At 36.5% G+C, this 22995-nt stretch overlaps 1 protein-coding gene across 4 annotated transcripts in view; it reads right to left on the bottom strand.

The window, feature by feature from the left end:
• KCNK2 (potassium two pore domain channel subfamily K member 2) overlaps positions 1–22995 on the bottom strand; it is a 192895-nt gene that overhangs the window by 75686 nt on the left and 94214 nt on the right. For all 4 annotated transcript variants that reach the window (XM_004578644.2, XM_058669185.1, XM_004578643.4 and 1 more), the window contains exon 3: positions 11288–11405. In XM_004578644.2, coding sequence (XP_004578701.1) covers positions 11288–11405 — 118 coding nt within the window. The remainder of the gene's footprint in view (positions 1–11287; positions 11406–22995) is intronic.

Genomic DNA, 22995 nt, shown 5'->3' with positions numbered 1-22995 from the left:
CAGCTCCAGAGAACATACGGTCTTTGTTGTAACTGTTCTATTTTGCCATTACGGCATGAAAACAGCCAAAGTCAATAGGAAAACAAATGGGTTTGACTGGGTTCTAATAGTTACATGAAATACTCATAGGAGACAGGCACGATTTTGCCCACAGGTCATAGTTTGCTGACTTCTATGTTGTTTTGCTTCAACATAGTAAATGAGCTAGGTCTTTTTATTTATTTTATGAAACAGTTTGAATGCTATCATCATCACAATTTTGACCTCATAATTGACCATTGCTATAAAACTCTAAATACTTATGAGACTTTAAAATAACAATAATGCAAATATCTCTGCCAAAATGCTAACAAAGAGCTGACTTCTTCTGAGTTTCACTGATGAGATCACTCTTTGGGACGTTGCATTGGGAGCATCACTGCTTTTCAATAACACAAGTGAACTCAAGATCATATATGAAAATAAAAGGCCTTTCTTAGTGACAGAGTAAAAAAAAGACATAGGAAAAACAAAGCACAAAATGTATCTTCTCATCATAATGTTTCATGAGTTTGCATATTAAATAACCTTCAAAGAAGGTATTCCATGCATAGCTTTGTTTAAAAGAGAGACTGCTGTGATTAGTTGGGTTATCATCATACACCCTGCTCTGAGGTCACGGCAGGGCCTTGATATCCCATGCATGCTCTTGAAATTGGTTTGCCCAATGTCATGCGAATGAAAGCAAAATGTGTGCTCTTATAACCTTTATTGGCTAGTGCATAAAGTATTCTGCCATCCTCCCAAAAGCACAGCAACTATGTGGGAATAACTGGAAAGGACCACCCACGGAGGTCCCCATGTGAATGCAGCGTCCTCCTGTATATGTATGTATGTAGGTGTGTGTATATATATATACAGGATGTACATCATGAACACGAAATAAATTTTATGTAAAGCAAGCTGTAGATCGTTCCAGAGATTAGCTTCGCATACTCTCTCTGATACACAGGCTACAAATTATTTTAAAAACAGATTGGCACGAGAATTAATTTTTATTATGCTCAATTATCTAACAGTAAGATGAGAGTACATATTATTTTGATTATCACTTTTGTATTTTCCAAATAGCACTTAAAAACAGTCTACTTAGCTCATTAAATCAAAATACCAAAGAATTTAGTAAAGAAATTAGTCAACTCTAACATAGCACTGTGGATGTGAGATTCAACTTTGTACATTCAAAACCTGTTAAAGAAAATCTTAAGTTAGGCCAGGAGAAATGTGCACCATAAGAATGAAAATGTATCACCTATCATTTCAGGAGTAAATCAGCACATGAAAGATATTTTCTCTCTCTATTTCCCCCTGCCCAATTCTGCCTTTCCAATAAATACTTAAAATAGCAATAAAAATAGAGAGAAAAAGTTTCATTCCAAGCATGTAAGTCAATGTGAGCAGGACATTATGCACTTGTAGCACAAAATTATTAAGGTCGTGTCTGTAATCTTCCTGTTTCACTTCAAACAAAATTAGTGCATAGTTTTACCAAGTCATCTCCAGGAATCACTAAAATCATCTATCATTTGGAATAAATCAAATTATCATGGTTAGAAGCTTGGATCTTTCAAGCTCAGCTCCCATTCTCCAAGAAAACGGTTGGGGTTAGAGATTAAATTAATAATCAATACCTGCCTAATGAGGGTTCCATATTAACTCCTTAACTGAAGGGTTCAGTGATCCCCCCACAACCAGGCTGATAAACACAGTGGTGCTAGGCATGTGGCACAAATGGAGAAGGCATGGAAGCTCTATGCCCTTTCCCGTATAGAAGTATCTTGCTCAACACACCTCCGTGCATCTCTAGCCATTGCAGTGGTCTGTGCACTAAACTGGTAAATATGAGTGAACTATTTCCCTGAGTCCTCTGAGCTCCTCTAGCAAATATGCAACCTGAGGAAGAGGTTGGTTTAGAGTCAACCGGTCAGGATTTCTAGAATCTCAGATTTGCACCTGGCATCTGAGGTGTGAGCCCCTAACTTGTAGGATCCTATGCCAACTCTTGACAGATGATATCAGGATTGGATTGAAACTGAGGACTCCGTGTTATTGTTGCTGTCCTTGGAGACTACTCAGAGTGCAAAGGAAATTCCCACACAGAACATGAAACTTTCACTGCCAGAAGGGCTACCATGAGGAGCAAGACGATAGTAAGAGAAAATTCTTATTCCTTTATCCTGCTTCTTTCGGTTTTTTATTTGCTTGCTCCTTACCTTTGGGAATTTCACTCTATTTTGGCATCTTCCACAAAAGAAATCTATAACTAGAAGGGGGAGGTATGACACATAAGCTAAATCTGGCCACTTGTTTGTTATTTTAAGAATGAGGTTGGGGGAGGAAGAAATTGAAGATCATCATTAATGTGTTTTTACAATGACCTATGACTTTCAATTGTTCTTAACATAACTATTTCCTCAATGCTATGTTTGAACCAAGAGCTGACTACATGAAATTCCTTTCCAGTTAGGATTGGTCACATTTGCACTGTACCTTATGTGCACATAAACCGCAATACATGAACATAAATCTCATTTGGCACAGGTACTTCTTTTGTAAACACCATGCAGTATTTATATTACCATATAACAATGCAAATTTTCCAACAGTAAGATTGCACAAGTTCGAAAACAAACAAAAAAGGAATTGGGAAGAAAACAAATATGTGGCATAATTACTAGCTGGAAGTAGGCAGGACTGAACAAATGTTACTACATTCCTTTCTTATCAAATGAAACATTTAAGATACTTAAAAAAGAATTTTTCTGATAATCATCTCACCTAGTTTTAATCATATTCAGAGCAATATTTGCATATTTGATGCTCAGTCAAATGCTCTATAAAATCTATAATCTAGGACAGACAACACTGAATCTCAGAGGTTAGGGAAGACAAGACAAAAAATAATTATTTATTTAGGCCATAACTTCTTAACAATTGTTTACTTCTGTAACATTTAACAGTGATAGTTTTTAAGGAGAATAAAAATATTGACTACCAACTTTACCAAGATATGCAAAACTACCCCAAAGATGTGCTTTTAGTGTCAGAATATAAACAAGCCCTGACTTAAATATATTCAATCCATGCGTGATATGATGCTGATAACACATCATCAGATCCCTTCCTGCTGAAACTTCTGTTAGATCTGAACTACACTGTTCTGTTTTCCTCTATAGTTAACGTAAAAAATAGTCTGCTTAGCTCATGAGACTACTCCATAACGTCTCCAAAGCCCTTTTCATCCACCACAGTATGGTAAAGACTAGGTGTTCTGACTTGAATCTCTGTGCCTTTTGTAATACAAATGCATACAATGAGAAGATGAATAGACTACTCCATTATTGCTTTGGAGTACACAGTATTACTAATTCATCGATTCAGCTTTATCGCCAATGACATATAATCTTGCACTTTGACACCTCAACTAATATTTATAGGAAGTCTTCCTCTGAGAAATACATTTTAACTTAGAGAACAATTAAGCTGAATGACAAGAACCTAAGTTAACATCTTGAGATAAATTTTTATCTTCATTACCGTAAGTGGAAAAGAAGAGAAACAGAAAATCAAAGACCCAGAACAATTTAATTCCAACCTCTACCTGGACTACATAATACTGGAATAACATATTTGGGGAAAACGATAAACACACAGCTCTCCCAGAACTCTAAGCGGCAAGTTAAATACAACAGTTGGAAGTTCACTAATTAATCTTCGCACCCAGCACCCAAAGTTGTGTTGACTCCATCCCAGAGTAAGAAAAGAACAAATAAACAACAACAACAACAACAAAACCACTACACCACTGGTTCTACAGCAATGCGTTTTGTAGCTACAAACCTGGAAAGAAACAGTTTCTTTTTAACTTCAGTTTTCTTCCACATCTAAGAAAAAGGTGTTAGATTGTCCGCTAAAAACAAGCACAATAATTTGCAATTTTCAAACATTCTTTCCAAAACAATTTTCTTTCTCAATGAAATTGTTTGCCAGAATTATTCCAAATATAAAATTCTTTTTGTGCTATTTTTTGGTTTTGTTTTTCTAATCAATTAAACACTTTCTAATCAATTAGGACAAACTGGTTTTAGGACATACAGGTTTACAGAAAAATTTTGTTGTCATTGTTGTAACTGCTTTTCCACTCACACTAAGTAAAAACAAAGTGAAAACTCTCGGGGCTGCCTCAAAATGTAGGAAACAAGATATCAAAAACAAATTTTTTTAAAGAAACAGAGATTGCACAAATTCAACTCTACATTCAAGCTGAAAACAAGAGTGCTTGCGGAGTGTGAGAAATGTTACTCCCAGGAAAGACGCTGGGATCCTGAAAGTTACTGGAGCCGGCAAGGGTACCTTTGCCACGTACATTCTGCCATTCAGAGATCATGAAGGCTGAGCAGTCAAAATAGGCCAGTCCTGCCTCTCGGGTTCGGTTCATTTTCCTTCCACTCAGGAAAATTTTAGTATTTAATTATATTAAATTATATTAATTACAACTATATATTAGTCTATAATTATATTAATTATTATTGTGATGTCCTCAGATAAGAAAATCACTGATTGCTTTATCCTAATCTTCATTGACCATACAGAATACTTATTGTCCATTACTTCATTTTCTCCAACTACCTCTCTTAGATTTCAACTGATTTCCTATTAGCTTTACAAATAACTTAAAACTTAAATCCTTAACTGTCCTATGGTACTATTCTAACAGTTGGGTTTATCTCTGTCTGCAAACCTTTAAAAACTCACTTTTGGGTCCCACTGTGTATCCTCATGGCTACCTTCTTTATCCCAGTAAACATCTTCTCAGAGATTAACACAATAATGTCCATCTTAGGCTATTTTCCCCACTGCTGTTTTCTGACTCCCCAATACCCTTTGGATGTTCCACAGCTCAATTCAATTCCTTGAGACCCTGAGCTATTGGGTTAAGGGCTCACTCATACAGAGCTATGCCATATAGACACCAGCGGCAAATGGAATGATGGTGGGCTGCTGACACATTTGCAAGACCAACTACAAACTCTAGAGTTCCCATGCTCCTGCTCTGGTTAGGAAAATTCTCCAGATGGATTGATAAAACTTAGGAAAGCATTTCATGTAAAAAATACTGGTTTATCTTAGAGGATGTAATAGCCAAATACCAGAGATGTGTAGGATGTTTACTGATGTGTGGGGAGGAAATGTACCTTCCATGTTTCATGCCCTCCTGGGCATGCCACTGTCTTCCTTAGATGAATTCACCAGCCCCCAAACTGCCCAGTTCTGTTATTTGGGGCTTTATGCAGGCCCTGTCACATATACACAGCTGATTAGATCACTGACCACTGATGAGTACACTCCTTCCCAAGTCTTCCAAACTGGACAAACCCTTTGAATCTTGAAGCCTGGGAATAGTTCTGAAAGCGCCCAACTCCTCATCACAGTGCTGGCTCTAACAAAAGATACATCTATGAAACCAGATGTTTTCTTTTTCAGTTTTAGGAGCTCTGTGCCAAGAATTAATACATTTTTCAATGATATCACATTCCTCATCAGCCTCCCTGCTTCCAGTCTGACCCTCCAAATGAGAGCCAGAGTCACAGCCTGCCTCTCTTCCACTTACATTGTTCAGTACTTCCCATTGGATGTAGAATGTTATCCTGGCCTAATGAGAACGACTTGCTCTGGCTCCCACTCATCTAGCTATTCTCAATTTCTGCTGCCACTCTTCCTCCCGGTCTGGGGGTCTAGGGTTGGCTGCACAGCCTCATCTGTATTCCTTGAACACAGCAACATCTATCTCGCTCACGGTCTTTGCCATTTCTGTGCCCTCTGCCTGAACTCATCTTTCCACTTTCCTCTCCATAGCTGATTTTTTTTTTATCCCTCAAGTTTCAGTTTAAACGTCAACTCTCTAGAGAATTTCTGACTTGGCTTTCTTTAGAACACCTCCCACTCCTTTCTTTGCTGCTTGTCCTACACTGTCCTTGCACACATGTGTCTATAGTAGTACTGGCTGCAATCATTCATGGTCTGATTCATTAACATTCTCAGCCGCTATTCGTCTCTTCAACCCCAATGGGAGTGCCAGGAGGCATCCCGTCTATCTCGTACTACTAGTCTGGCTGAATAAATGAATAATTTAAAAAGGGAGTATTGAAATTCAGCTTCCTAAAATGAGACAGTGTGTAACATTTTGGTCACTGTTTTACTCTTTTAATAGGATCAACTAACACTGTACTGATTGCACTGCAAAATTTTGCCTTCTCTGTCTTCATCCTATTAGTCATGACATGTTGATTCTTCCATCAAATTATTTCAGAGTTCAGTCTTATTCTCATCCCCAAACAACAACTCCAATCACCCCAGTCAATAGTCTCATCCCCTCTGGGTGAGTCCCAGCATTGGCCTACATGCTCTCTCAGCTGAGCTGCCAAGTCTCCAGTCTGTTCTTATTGCTCAGCCATACCACAGACAAAAGTCTGCTCCTTTCATCTGTCTAAACCAAAATAGGCACTTCAAAGCATAGCCCAAATCCAACTTCTCCATGTAAGCTTTTCTTTTCAGTTAACATGTTCTGTCCCATTTTCTCAACTCTTGCAGCCCTTATTGTTTTTTTGTTACATCTGATTATATGAAACATATAACATTTAGTTCTATTGGCTATTCTTTCATATGTAACTTTTATCTCCAAGACAAGTACACAAGCAGTGATCTAGCCCTTCTTTCCTTCACTGTAACACCAGTGCAGAAGCAGCACAGAGCCACCAGAAGCCACTGCAACTGACTTACTGATTCACACCATCCTGAGGATCAATAGTTTCAACGGCAATCATCTAGATGCATACACAGTGCAGCACCCAGAGCATATTGTCTCTTCCGATGACAAATCTTTTCCACCTAACGTTGTTATGCCTGAAATGTTCCCTTTACACATTTACTCACATGGAAAATTCTTAACTCTCTTTTTAGTTTCAATTAGGGCAAAACCTACAGAGGAAAGAGAGGTAACCATTGCCCCTTCTTCTCTCACCCACCTACCCAACTATCTACATAAAATGTCACTCCTACACTTTTTCTTTTAAATTCTCTTCACTCATGCAATCTGACACATCAATAAAAGTTTACGTGAGCCCAAGTCTCTCAAATTCAACAATGTACAACTTAAGGCCAGGGAATTTTATCTTTTCAGTAGCAGCACAGCTATAGTATTAATTTGTTAAATAAAGAAATTGAGAAAAAAGTTAATAAAGAAATTTGTTGAAAAAGCTAAGAATTTTGTATCATAGTTATTATTTTAGTGTTTTTAAATTTCCAATAAACCACAGTTAATACCATTTAGAATGCTTATTCATTCTAAATTCCAAAAATAACTACCAAATGCCTACTGTGTTTCAGGCATGGAGAATACAGAAAAGATACAAAAATATGCCAATTCTAACCTCATGAAAAATAGATTAAAGTAGACAAGAAAGAAACCAAGGTTCTTATTCTGAGTTGAAAACCCCGGAAGACTTCTGATCAGGTTTTAGCCATAGCATTGACAAGATCTGGACCAGAATGATACTAAGTTTGGTTTGTGGGTAGTTGTTAAAACCTTGAATCGACTCTAAATGAAGTACCATGAAATCAAGTAACGAACTAGAAGTGAGTCAAGAAAGTATTTTGGCCTATACAACTGTGACACAAAATTTCTGAAAAATTTGGAACACCATAACTTTGGAAAGGGTAGATAGATATGTGAAGAGATTCTCTACAAGGACACATTAAATTTTAATATGCTATCTTGTTTTTTATCTTTTTTATTTACTATTATTATCATTTTATGATACAGTTAAAGAGGCTCCTGAGATTTCCCTTATCCCCTCCCCAATTCCCCCCCAACCTAGCTCCCCTATATCATTACTAAAGTATAGTTCTTCATACACAGTCATGGGATCACAATCTCAGGATTGGAAGATACTTCCTGTCACCAGGGGGAAGCAAACCAAAAGCTGGAAGCAGAGCTGGATCAGGCCGAAAAAAGTATTCAAGAATTGAAAGACACTATTAAGAGGCCTAATATAAGAGTTATGGGAGTTCCAGAAGGTACAGAAAGAAAAACTGGTTTTACAAATTTTAATATACTATCTTGTACAAGTGAATTTTCATTCAGAATTATTTCCAATAAACCATCGGGGTCAGTGTTTGGTTTTTAACCATACCAACAAGCTAGAATAGAAAAACTGCTGGACAACTGCATCCCGACTCACTTCATGAAGCAGTTCTTTCACTGGCATTTTGTAAAAGCTAATGTTATCAATTTCTCATACCTCCACCCAGTTCTATTTTCAAAGACCTAATACAACGTAGCTAGTACTAGAGGTCGAAATTTTTATAACTGCTAAAAGAAAAACACACCAATTTTTAAAAATCTTATGGAATCAAAATTTTGAATCTCAGAAGGAAACTTACAAAAAGTTCAAAGTGTTTATCCTAGCCTAGATCATGATCCAGTTCAAGGACAGAGGAGATGACTCTGACCTACGAAAAGGGCCATGGATGAAACTGTCCCCTAGTAGGTGACACAGAATGATTTAATTTCCCTAAGACTAAACCTTGAGACTGAGCCGTAGGAAATCTGGGTTGTCAGGCAGCTACCTAAACAACCTAAATGATCAGCTACTGTGCTTAATGGCTATAATTTGGGGTGAGACTAGTAATAATGGTTTATTTTTTTTGTCATGCCTGGAAGTATATGTCTGCTAAACTTACTGAATTTGGGGATTCAAAGAATGAGACTGTTTATAAACATGTGATGCAACAGAAAGTCTGTATAATGACTGAGTCTCTTGCAACATAATTGAGTGGTGGTCAGGATGAGTTATAACTTAGACTTCTGAGTTTTCATTGGGCAGATAAAACCATTCTCACTCTGTCTGTGAGTTATTTTTTTTCTCTTTCATTCCAGACTCTAAGTAGTTTACACAATAAATAGTTATTTCCATGAGTAGGAATTGCCAAGATGTCTAAGCCCCAAATTAAACCTATTATTATGGCTAGATCAAGGTCGCCTTTCTTTCAGATTTTCACAGCCATACAACTTTTGACCCAGCTGATGGAAATGTAAGAGTAAATACAGTCTTCTGACCTCTTAACAAAGGCAAAAGTCAACACATTAAGGTATTTATTTTGCTGGCAAGTGATCCAGTGCTAAGAGGCACTGCAATGGATTCCTGTTATAGCAAGACATTAAAAATTCCTATAAAAAATTCTAGGCAAGAGTTCATGCATAAATGCTCCATGTTCTCTTATTTATGATTTTTATGTAAAATATTGACATGAAAAATTTATTTGCTTCATAATATCTCAATAATATCAAAGATGAAAATCGGAAATTTTACCCTCTAGAGATCAGTCCCAGGAGAAGAAATCTTACCCTAGATGTAGGTGTACAGGAATAACTTCCTTTTGTACATGTTTTTTTCCTCCCACCTGAAATCCCTTTGCAACTGAGATTAGTAAATGCCCATTCCTTTCTTGAAAATTGTGTCTATGTTGGCGAGGTTGCGGGGAAAAGGGATCCCTACTCCACTGCTGGTGGGGCTGCAGGCTGGTACAGCCTCTATGGAAATCAGTATGGAGAATATTCAAACAACTCAAATTCAACATACCGTATGATCCAGCAATAGCACTCCTAGGAATATATCCAGAACAATTGTTTTATGAGAAACCAACATGCACTCCTATGCTCATAGCAGCACAATCAGTAATTGCAAAAACATGGAAGCAACCAAAATGCCCATCAACAGAGGATTGGATAAGAAAGCTATGGTTCATCTACTCCATGGAATACTACTCAGCTATTAAAAAAAAACAAAATGCAGTTCTTTGTGGCCAAATGGGCCAAACTGGAAACCATAATGCTAAGGGAAATGAGCCAATCCTAAAAGGTTAAATACCACATGTTTGCCTTAATTTAAGATGATATGATGTTATGTATAACATGTTATGTTATGAATGTTATATGTTGTGTATAAACTAAAATTGAAGTATAGGTGAGGTGGTCACAGACGGTGGCTGGGAACTCGCATTTACTTTTAACATATTGGTTACTCATTACTATGTCAATTAATTCCATAATGATGTAAATTTTTGCTGATGGTATGTTGGAGCTTTCAATTGACTGGGATGATACTCTGCTGGCTCTGTCTTCAGACCAGAGAGGGTATACCTAAGAAGCCGTTGAACTTGACTGGACAATAAGATGCTGGACTTTATGTTTGGTATACGCTTGCAATGGGGGAATCTCAACTGAACTTGAGCTGTGGTTATGCAACAAGGTGGAGGAATCCACCATGGTGGGAGGGTTTGGGGAGGGGTGGGGAGAACCCAAGCACCTATGTAACTGTGTCACATAATACAATGTAATTAATAAAGTAAAATAATAAATAATTAAAAGAAAAGAAAATTGTGTCTAAACCCACTTCATTCCTGGAGCAGGATGGCTGTAATGCTTCCCAATCCTCAACAAATGACTTCCATTAAGGAGTCTGTGTTTAGATTGTCTGAATAGTTGTTGGACTCTGAAAAACCAAGAGAAAGATGACATCTACAGGACCAATCTGTTGCCTACAAAGTGCCAAGTATTTGCATTGTCAAGCTGAAAAAACAAAAAAAATTCTTATTTTTACAACCCTTTCCAACATGATAAACAATGATTAAAGGGCAAAATATCAAGGCTCCAGTTTTCATTCTTTTCATTATTCTCATGTTTCATTGTTCATTATTATCACTTTCCTTTACTAGAAAAAAAGCAATGTATACCAAACAAGTTGTAAAATATTTGCAATTAAAAACTATACCACATCACAATCTATTGAAGTGAAGAGTTACAATTTCAAAAGAAAAGCATGATACCAAATAAGCACTACAAGAAAGAATGTTGAAGTTGGATTCAATTCCTTCCTGTTATTAAAGATGCTGCAAAATTAAAAACTACTTGTTACCCCCAAAATCATCTTTTCAAGCCGAAAGTGACATCACTCTCCATTAACCTAGAGAATCAAGGCACTGCTGCTTTTTCATGCCTGCGTGAACTCAGGGCTCGGAAAGAACGACTGATTCACTGCCATCATGCCTCTGCTTGAACCTTCAAACATCCTTTTCAAAATCTATTTGCTATCATTTAGTTTTTAAGCAACTATTAAAAACATCAAACAGATGAATTTTAGGTCATAAACTATACCAAAATTAAAAAGCAAAATAAGTTGTCTCCTACCTATGGTTGTAATAACAGTGCCAGCAAAGAAGAACGAACTTGCCAAATCCCAGTGACTGATTTGATTGGAGGTGTTTCCTAAAGGTATAATCCCTGCATTTATTGCTGCCACTATTTGCTGCAAGTTTAAAAAGAAATGTATCAGTACACATGAACCACACAGCAGCATTAAACAGCATATATATTACAGCCTAGAAACAAGCATTTATACAAAGAGAATCAATTCCAAGCTTTTTTCCCCATGTAAACTGTACCATGCAGATACAAATTTTTACTAAAGAATTTAATAATGGTGAAGTCACAAGAAATTTACATTTGATATCAAGTGACGGGGTCCGCATGAAGCCTGCGATATTGTACCAATTCATATCATCATCCATCAACACAGTAGTGACTTGTTTGGATTAAATATTAAATATAACAGTATTCTCTGGTAGGCAATGCAGATGTGTCACAGATTAAAGTTTCAGACTGCAAACAACAATATACATAGCATAGCTTCATCATAAACAAAAATGTGCTTTTGAAGTACAAATCATTCCAAATGTTAAACTCCTGCCTTCAAGCACAGAGTGTCTGACCACGGAGGACCTATGAGGAAAGCACGGACTACTCATTATCCATCTTCAAGTTTAACTCACAGTCTATGTAGGTCTAGTCACAGAATTTCTACAGATAATAGAAATAAATTATAAATCCTATGATGATGGCCAAAGTTCTATAGATGGCCATTTGCAATACTTAAACATGGACCCCGGGTATCTGGAGACTATCTTGAATAACAGTAAGATACAAACAGAAAGATGTCATTTCCATTTGTTTCTAACTCATCAGAGGTTAGAAGGGTAAAGGAGGAGACAGAGCAGCACAAAAGGTAGGAGAATACATCAAAAGAAAACGTATAGTAGAAGACAGACATGCGAATTATAAGAGAAGCTGTTTCTGCTGCAAATAATACTTTGCAAATATTTAACACATCTCAGATTTTATAATTGGGAGAAACGTTATTAGATAGTAATGGAAACTAAGGGCGATAAAACAAAAACTCTTGTTTAAAGTAAGCTGACTAGTAAAAAGACATTAAGTATGCTATGAAAACAGAACCACTATTCAAGCAAGTGACTGGCTACAGAAAACAGCAACACTGAAATAGAATCTCACATCTTTAAAATGAACTCTTACAACAGTTGTCTGACTTGTCTTAATCTATAAATCAGAACTTCAACAGTTTTATTTCAATAGAGTTATGCTGCTTTTATTTACTTCACTAGTAATAATAATCATTGTAAAAGGATAGGAAAACACAGATGTATACAAAATGATAATAAGAATTACATATAAATTCAGAATCCACAAATAACCACCATTTACACATTTCTACTCCTAGTAGCTTAAAAAACTTTTACATAACTGGATTTAGGAAACATATAAAAAGCTAAATTCTCTATTTTACTTAATGCTATTTTATATGCATTTTCTGTGTCACTATATGTACTTAGTCATTTTCAGTATGTAAATGTATATGTAGTTCTAAAACTTGTGTTATTATAAAACATGCTGTCATTAATATATTTGTATATTTTTTCTCATTTCTAAACATTTCCTCTGGAGAAAATGCTAGAAATAATTTTCTATATTAAAATGATGAATATTATAAAACTCTTAGAATAGTACATCACTATCCAAGAAGATTGTTTCAATTTAAAACTATTCCCCAATAATTTATGAATGGACTAGCAATACCTCTAAACAGTGACACCATATCTTTACTGATGCAATAATAATTGTTCACACTTCAGTGTCTTTGATTATAAGTAATTTTGCACTTAAAGGCTTCCTTTATCCTGTAGTTAATATGCACAATTACACATACGTGACAGCACACAGTGAACTGGTCCTGGACAGCTGATTTATCTGAACTTTTCTTATAATTTTAATATTTGATAAGACAGGTTTATCTCAATATTTTTCTTTGAAAACATGAAGTTACTCTCATGTTACATTTGTATAAAAACTTTATAATCTTTTTGCCAAATTTTATGGAAACATCTAATTTTATGGTTTTAAAGAGTCTCAAAAATTACAGACACCAAAAGCTCTAACTATGTACTAATGCAACACTGAATGAAAAAGACAAAAACACGTTAGCATTTTTAAGAAAACTCCTTGCTTGTAAAAGAAAGAAACCAGAGCCCACCAACTTTCACCTTACACAAACATCAGCTTTAAATGGATCAAGGACTTAAATCCGCACCCAGACATCACCAAATTACTGGAGAGAAACATAGGGAACACTCTACAAGACATGGGCATGAGCAAAGACTTCTTAGACAAGACACCAAATTCCTGCCCCCCAAAATGGAACTACATCAAACTAAGAAACTTCTGTACAGCAAAGGAAATGATCAACAAAGTGAAGAGGCAATCAAAATAATGTGAGAAAGTCTTTGAACACCACACAACAGATAGGGGACTAATATCCAGGATTTACCAAGAGCTTCAGACACTCAACAATTGCAAAACAAACAATCCTATTGACAAATGGGTGAGGACATAAGCAAACATTTTTAAAAGAAGAAATCCAAATGGCTAGCAGACACATGAAACATTATGGAACTGCAAATAAAAACCACACTGAGATTCCACCTAACTCTAGTGAGAATGGCCTACATACAGATTTCAACAAACAACATCTACTGGCATGGATATGGGCAAAAGGGTACCCTAGTTTACTGTTGCTGGTAGTGTAGACTGGTGCAGCCACTATGGAAGTCAGTACAGAGAGTGCTCAGACAACTCAGAGTTGATCAATCACATGTCCCAACTATCTGACTTTCAGGAATATATCCAAAGTGAAACTTGCATATGAGATGGCGACCCAATTATAGCACAGCAACTCACAACAGCATTTGATAATAGCTATGGAAATAATACAGACACCCATTAATAGATGAATGGATAAATAAAGGATGGTACTTCTACTCTATAGAATATTACTTGACCATAAAAAATAATAAAATCCTATCATTTGCAACAAAATGGTCCCAACTGAAGACCATCATGCTTAGTGAAATAAGCTAATACTAACAGGATAAATATCATATTTTCTCCAAGCTATGACATCCTTTCTGCAAAATATAAAATAAATACATGTCGGAAATCAAGTGTATACACATATTCTCACAGATGAACCATATAACAGAGATTAGCATACTGGGACATAAAGTTAAATTGCAGTATGCAGTATGTGTCTCTGCTCCCAAATAAAAGTAGATCTTCACTGAAACATGTAAATATACCTGTACAATGATACTAGGTTTTCTACCTTTGGTTATACCTACCACGTGACAATACATTTGCATAGCAGAAAGATAATCTCGGAACTGTTACTGAGGGACTGTAAATTGTGATAATTTGGCGAAAATGTGGGAAGAGAAAACAGAAAGGAAGGAAGGGGATAGGGTGGGATCTTATAACTACAAATCTGTATCATAGTAAATAATGAATATACTTAAAAAAACAGAAAGGAAAAAAGAAAATACCTCCTATTCTGTTAAATCCCTGAGTACTTCAGGGATCAAATTTTGACAACCACTGCTCAACATTTTTTTTTTTCATTTGTTCATTCTATTTTACCCTCTACCCGGAAAACCAAAGTAACCAGTACCATCACTTAAAAATAATGGCCTTTCATCTGCACATCATTCAATGAACTGTGTTTCATTAACTTTCATTTCTTGCTCTGGAAGATATTTCTAGAGTAATATTGACAAGAAAAATGACAAGCAGATTCTCTGTTTTACTATAGAAAGTCCTCAATGGTCCTAGTATTTTAATATGAAATATATTGACTACTGGCAAGAAAATGACACGTAATTAAATAAATTATAAGGCAAGCAAATAGAAAGTACAAATAAGACTTTAAAATTAAAAATATCTCTAAGAAATATTTGAAGATGATAATAAACATGCAAGAGACATATTAACTGAAGACATGAAAGATGCCCTTAGTTAAGTATAAATAAAAAGAAAGTTTTTTAAACATACTTTCTGACTCTACTGAATTTATAGAGTATGTAGCTTAAAACCCTCAGCCTTCTGAACCTGAAAGAAGCATTCAAGATAACCTTGACATATGCTGTGACTCTGAAGGGAACAGATTCAGGCTGAAGAAACATGGATGCCACACTGAGCGCTGTGCTCACGAATGCTCCAGGCAAAGTTACAGGACTGCCAGATTAGTTGATAGCCAGGAAGAATCAAAAATGGGCAGGATTTAGACAAATTGCTATTGCATTCAAAGTAAGTATATTCTCACATTTTACATACAGTCCTTCAACACGTCCATTTACTCAAAAAAAAAAAAGATTTATGGTGTTGGCAAAGGGCAAATGATGGAACAGTAGATAAGTGACACAGATGAGAAAACAGCAGGCAGGTCTTCTGAATCCACCACGTAAGTAAAACAAATTGCAATATTTCTAAAGTGAGATAAATCTTCCAGCAACTGATTAATATTGCTTCCGTGGCGGCAACCTCATTTTAATTTATCCTTTTCTTGTCAATATAGAGGAGCAGTGCTACTCAGACACATGGACAAGGTCTAAAGTTATTTGAATTTTCAAAAATATGGGACTAGAATCAGAAAAACTAGTGTTTGCCAATGTATGGGTTGTAAACAGTTATCACAGAGTTATAATTATTAAAACAGAAGCTTTAGATAAAACCAAAGTATTTCAGATCTTCGTGAAAATGAATCTACCATGGAGCCTCTTCTCTAGAATATTCTCATAAACTTAATTTATATTTCTGTTCAAAATGTTGGTCAACAGCCACAGGAAGCTGGCTGCCCTTTTCCTAGCACTGACCTACATCTAAGATTCTCTGTAATTTCAGCATCAATTCAGGCCATCAAAGCACTTAACAAATACTTTCAGGAGAACTACTGGATATGCCATGCTATGCAGCCAAAGTAACATGAATGCCTAATGGATAAAAACAAACAACAACAAAAACTCCCTTTTCCATTAAAAACAACTTTTGTGAACAACTAAGTCGTGCTGACAATATGTGAATTGACAATAAACTGAATGCTTGAATTATCTAGGTTACATTTAAAGACAATATGGAGGGTCCAGGGCCATGCTAGAATAGGTTAAGCCTTTGTGGTGCTGAAAACTATATGGGTCCCAGCTGCTCCACTTCTGAACCCATTCCCTGATAATGTGCCTCAGGAAGGAGCAGAACATGTCCAAGACTTTTTTCGCCTGTACCCACATGGGATACTGGAGAAAACTTCCAGTTCCTGGCTTTAGACCAGCCCAGCTCTGGTCGGGGCGGCCATCTAGGGAATAAATCAGTAGATTAAAAGTCTCTCTCTCTCTCTCTCTCTCTCTCTCTCTTTCTCTCTCCTTTTCTCTGTAAAACTGCCTTTCAAAATAAATCTTCAAAAAAATTTACAAAAAATAAAGACAATATGGAAATCTCTGCATTTAATCCTAACATGACTACTTGAGACATTGCTCACAGATCGGCTAAATTGGAGTTCTGCTAATTCTCGCTCTGATTTGTAGCATAAAATGGGCACTAAGGATTGAAGTTGACAAAGTCTTGACAGGGAAGAGCAAAGTAAAACCTTAGACAGCAGAGTTCTAAGAGGTCTTACTACTCTGAAAGATAAGCATTTAAAAATCTTGGTTCCCCTTTAATGACAGCTTTGGAACCAAAGTTAACAGAGTTCAACTGTAAGTCTGTGCATTCTTGAACTGTGAAAAGCTGATGTCTCAACATCATCCAGCCTTCTGCAACCACGTTCAGCTCCGACACCAAACACTGCTAAGACCCACTTATTTGTAATTGTATGAGACTAGCACAGACTTGGAATTCCAAGGAATAACTGGCATTCAGGAAAATGTTTCCATGAGTCCAATGCCAAGAAGCAATTTTCACATGTAGAGATACATTCTAGAAAGGCCATTTTTTCGTTAAAGGGATAGACCATGGAAACTGAACAGACTTGGGCCAGTCTAAAGAAATGACTGTTTGCAAAACAGATCATAAAATACGAGTGACATCAAAAGTTCTGATTTGATTTTCATTTCCCTATATACAGATCTCTTATTCCTCTAAATAATACAGAACATTCTGAATGCTTCCTATTAATTCCTTCTATGTTAATACATTGAGATTTCATAAAAAAAAACTATGCTACCACATCTATGCTCTTTAAGTACAGACATATTAGTTACATATATGCTGACACAAACCAGCACAAAAATGAGTTATGTGAGGATCCTGCAGTCATTGGTAACAATATTCATGCAGTATGTGTGTGTGTGTGTGTGTGTGTGTGTGTGTGATATCAAAATTCTGAATTACAGGTATAACATGAATACATACAGTTCAGCTATCCCAGTGATGCATGTATAGCTAATTCAACAGTAACTTCTTTTGTTGTCTTTTTTAAAGATTTATTTTTATTGGAAAGTCAGATTTACAGGGAGGAGAGACAACGACCTTCCCATCCACTCATTCATTCTCCAAGTGGTCGCATTTAGATTGCTGAAGCCAGGAGTGAGGAGCCAGAAGTTTCTTCCAGGTCTCTTACTTGGGTGCAGGGTCCCAAGACCCTGGGCTGTCTTCTGTCTTCCCAGGTCACAAGCAGGGAGCCAGAAGGGAAGTGGAACAGAGGGGACACAAATCTGTGCCCACATGGGACCCCAGCACATGCAAAGCAAGGACTTTAGCCACTAGGCCACCACACTGGGCCCAACAATTACTTTTTCTTACTAGACATCTAAGAATGTTCTCATTCTTCTCCACTAAAAAAAAGGGGGAGGGGCATGAGATAGAATACACTGTTATGCTGACCAGATTAAGTTCTAATTGTACTGACATCTGTATAAGCACACAGTTTCTCAAAGTTGATGTAAGTATTCACTTGCCTATATTCTGTGAGACACAATTACAGATCTTGATGTCCCTATTTTCCTTGTAGGGGAACCAGTGTCACCCTGGGAGTAGGCTAACCTCAGGGAAGAATTCAAACTACATATTCACAACACTGCATCAGACCACTTCAACCATGTAAGCAAGATCGTTTTGAAAAGCATGATGACTGCATAATGGGGAAAGCAAGATAATAAATGATACTCTCCTTGCCAACAGATTTTGTGGGAAGATAACCTTAGGGATTACTGTGATTTATGGTTACACCACTAACATAATCATCACCCATCAATAACAGGCAGTCCTGCGTGAGCACTGCAGCAAAGGCTGCAGGCTCCTCATCTATTTCATTTTAAAACTCTGCTTTGTGTCAACAACCTGATTTCTAATTCCAGATGATGTGCTCTGCTAAGGAAGGTTCTACCAGCAAATTCACAGCGTCTCAGGAAGAGCCTTGTTCCAAGCAGCTCTCCCCTCACATTGGGCGGCCTAGGCAACTGTAGTGCCTGTGTTTCAATCCAGCACGAAACACACTGGATCATGCGTGTAGAAAATTGTTAAAATTTACTGGTCATAACTGTCTAGAATGCGGCTTAAGAACCTCAATTACCCAACAATTACCTCTTGCAATGATATGTAGCCATCTTAATCACAGGGGGTGCTTCTTGGGTCACTTGACACACCAAATTAGGTTCTGCCAAGAGAAGCAGTATAGTGCTTTACTGTGTATTTGGTACAGCTTCAGTCCCTCTGAGAACAGACCTCAGAAACCAGATCTATTTCCTCACCTTTCAAGATACACTGGATGCTAAACCAAAGCCACGGAATGAGATGATAGCTGTGTCAAAATGCCACTCAGAATCATTAATAAGCTACCAAGGGAACAAACAAGTCCCTAAAAACTATATTACTTTGGCATATTGTTGTTCAAGAATATTGCAGAAGTGGGTTTCACAACAGACTGGTAATATCTGGGCAATTTTGAACTTCAAAAATGGCACCTCAATTTCACCATACAAGAGAACAGGGCACGTATTTCCATGACCAGTATGCTATAACATATTATATTTTATTGCAGTGTGGCTTTTATTACTGCAGAATGGAGCTAATTCCCATTTGCAAGAAACTACTAATTAGCAAATCAATCTGTTGTCTTACTGCTTACAACTGTTTGATGAGGAATACCTATATTGCTCAGAATGTTATTTTAAGAACAAACTGCCTATTCAATTTTTACTGAAATTTATAGTTGTTTTCACTTTTTGCATATATCTGAGAAATTCATACATGCTATCTAATCTTTAAGGTTACATTTTGTAAAAATAAAACTGTATATTCCTGACCTGCTATAAAATATTCCACACAAATTAATATACACTCTGAACAAATAAATTAGCTTTCAATTTACTACATTAAACTTCATCTTTCAGAAATTTAATAGTTACATGGATATAAAATTGTTTTAAGTCTGGGAAAATTAGAAGCATTTACATAAGTAAAATAAAAGAAAGAAACTTCAATTTTTCTTAAGTATCAAGTATGTGTTTTTAACAAAACAATTCTGATTTTTCTCTGGAGAAAAAAAAAGATACAGTAGAGTTCTTCCATATTTTATTCAAAACACAGATGATTCCTCATAGTTTATTTAGAAATAGGTAAGGAAACATATTATGTAGGTTTTCCCAGAGTATAGAAAGATAATACACAACAGCATTTTTTTTTAATTTGCTGAAAGCCTTTCGAATTTTTTGAATGTTTCCAAATATGATCCAACCTAAGTGTAATCACACATTAAGTGGAAAGTTCTTATGAAAATGAATTACTTTAAACACACAGACAAATTCACTCCTCTTACTTTAGAAGCCAAGTGTTCCCTAAAGTTAGCAGCTTCTCCACACTAGATTGTAGAACGCTGGTCTGTAGGTAAATATTGCATTCACTTTCTCAGATCTTTGCTCCTATTTGGGGACCATAAAACTGCATGCCAAAGCTTTTTTTATGTAGACTAATGAAATGCATGGCTTTTTTCTTTGGAAGGTGTAAATTTATTCCCTATTAAACTCCATTAAAGAGAGAGAGAGAGAAAGCCAAAGCAAGAAGTTTTAGAATTGCTAGGGTTGTCGTTCCTGATCAAATCCACTCAGGAAGAGGTATTTTTGTAAAAATAAAAACTTACATATTTGGAGTTTAATATTTTCCTTTTTTCTTTCTAGAAAGTAAAGCAACAGACAGGGAGAAAGGAGGAATGAAGAAATAGGGAAAGATCTTCCATCCACTGATTCAGTTTCCAAATAGCTGGAAATAGCATAGACGAGCGAGGTCAGAGTTAGGAGCTTCAACCTCCATTATTGTCTCCAGCTTGGGAGTATGGGTTCAAATACCTGGACTGCCATCTGTTATCTTCCCATCAGTAGGAAACTGGATCAAAAATTGAGATTCTGGCAACACAAGCCATGACTTAACACACTGCACCATATCATCAGACTCAGGAAGATTAATTTTTTAAGATTTATATATTTATTTGAAAGAGATACAGAGAAGACAGAGAGATGATAAACTGGTAAACCCCACAGATGGTGGTAACAGCCACCAGCAATGGATCAGGCCGAAGCCAGGAGCCAAGAGCTTCATCTGGCTCTCGCGTGTGGCTGGCAGAGGCTCAAACATTTGGGCCATCAGGACAATATTTTTAATCATTAAAATAATATACAAATTATTGAACACTTGGGAAAAATTATACTAGAAGCCAAAAAAAACCCCAAATATTCCCACTCTCTACATTTTTTATTACAACACCACACATGTATGGCTTTTTAAAAAATACTACAATCTAAATCTGTCTTCAACTGCTTACACGTAACAGTATGTTCCAAGTCATGTGAAATCTTCATGGTACTCACTGATCTCAACAACCCATTTCTTTATTTTGAAAATCGGAGTTACAGAGAGAGAGACAGAGACAGAGAGAGAGAGAGAGAGAGACAGAGAGAGAGAAAGGAGAAGAGATATCATCATACATGGTTCACTCCCCAGATCTGGGTCTCCCACATGGGTGGTGGAAGCCCAAATTCTTGAACCAACCTCTACTGTTTTTCCCAGGCCATCAGCAGGGAGTTGGACTGGAAGTGGAACAACCTGGAAACACTTTGACATGGAATGTTGCTGTCATAGACTGAGCCTTTACATGCTAGGCAACAATACCAGCACTGTGCGAGTGACCATGTTTAATGGCCACAATATCTCCCTTAAGTAGCTACATGTAACAGTTTCTATAAGCATTCCACTACCATAGAATTGCTTTTTCATAATGATATTCAAGTGCAAGCGACCGACCATCTGATGTCATCTTTCAAGGAACACACTTGATATTATTTTATGATTCTTTAAGCTGAATGAAATGGACACAGGTGGTGCACAGAAAGCATGGTTGACATTCTCGTATCCTTGCAACTCTGAGTCAGAAAACACATGAAGCCAACACACAGAAACCTACGTTTCCCTGGCATTGTGTTTTTGCTGCAGTCTTCCTAGCTTTCACATGTAGTCGCCTGGAATAACAATGTTATGTTCAGCTTTGTCCTTCTAGTCACCTTCCCCCCCATTTCATCATAAGGAGGGGGAATGACTGACAAAAGAGAAGGAGGTAGGGGAAGGAATCAGAAAGAAACAGAAGGGCAAGTAAAAAGGAAAGAAGATAAAGGTTATCTCAGAAACAAAGAGACAGGCTTTAGAAGAATTAGGAACTGAATACAAGTTATAGACACTCTATCTAAGAAACTCCTTTAACTCAGAAGCTGTTCTTTAAATAAGATCTGAGTAGGCAGAAGAATGAGCAAGCTGGCAGCACCTAAGACAATATTTTTATATCATTTTGCCCAAGGCCTGCTACACTAACCAACATTTATGCACAGACTATTTTTAAGGTCTTAATTTCTAAACTGATAGGAAGGAATTAGCTAAAATGCAACAAAGATCATTTTACTGCCAATTATCTGTATTCAAAAGCTCCCAAATTTAGAAGTTTTGGTGGATATTTCCAACACAACATTACTAATCTACACTCAGATAATGTATTCATATACTTATTCTCTATCTTCATAAAAGACACAAGCTTAAGTAATACTTTTACTTAAGTACTTAAATACTACTTGTATTTGACTCCTACATAAGAATTCTCATATGAGAAACAATTAAGGGAATCATTCAGATTTCCACAGCAAGGCACTATTTTATCATAAGTCTTAAAATACAAATTAGTTTTTTTCTCTCCTTCTTCTGTATTTAACTAAAAAATTACAGAAAAGCTGAAAATTTCAAGCTGCACATACACACATAAGTAACAAAGTGACCAGAGAGCAGAATTCATATTGGAAAACATCAAATTTTCTGCAAGGAAAAAAATTAGCCTACAGTAAATCCAGAACACTGCCACACTAAGCCATTTCAATGATATTCTGATAGAGATCTGCTATTTCAGGCCCCACAAAATTTATGTATTTCTCTTCAACTGGTCTCTTCACTGTCATTAGTAAGCCCACAAGAGTGTCTGTGCTTTTCAGGTCCCAGGATAAATTCCTTAAAGCACAGCAGAGCAAGTTTTCCAATGACTTGCTAACACTGTGTAGATAAAAGGAAGTCTTACAAAAATTAATATGTTTCTGCTCCTTAGCTTAATGTTACAAAATCAGGACAACAACAACAAAAACATATGAATAACTTCCTACTACGTAGTGATTCATTCTCCTTTTGGCTTTGTGTCT

This window comes from Ochotona princeps, chromosome 10 (assembly GCF_030435755.1).
Source record: "Ochotona princeps isolate mOchPri1 chromosome 10, mOchPri1.hap1, whole genome shotgun sequence".
NCBI classification, from domain to species: Eukaryota; Metazoa; Chordata; class Mammalia; order Lagomorpha; family Ochotonidae; genus Ochotona; species Ochotona princeps.
Note: the sequence above shows the minus strand (reverse complement) of the source record. Positions and strands in the feature narration are given on the sequence as shown.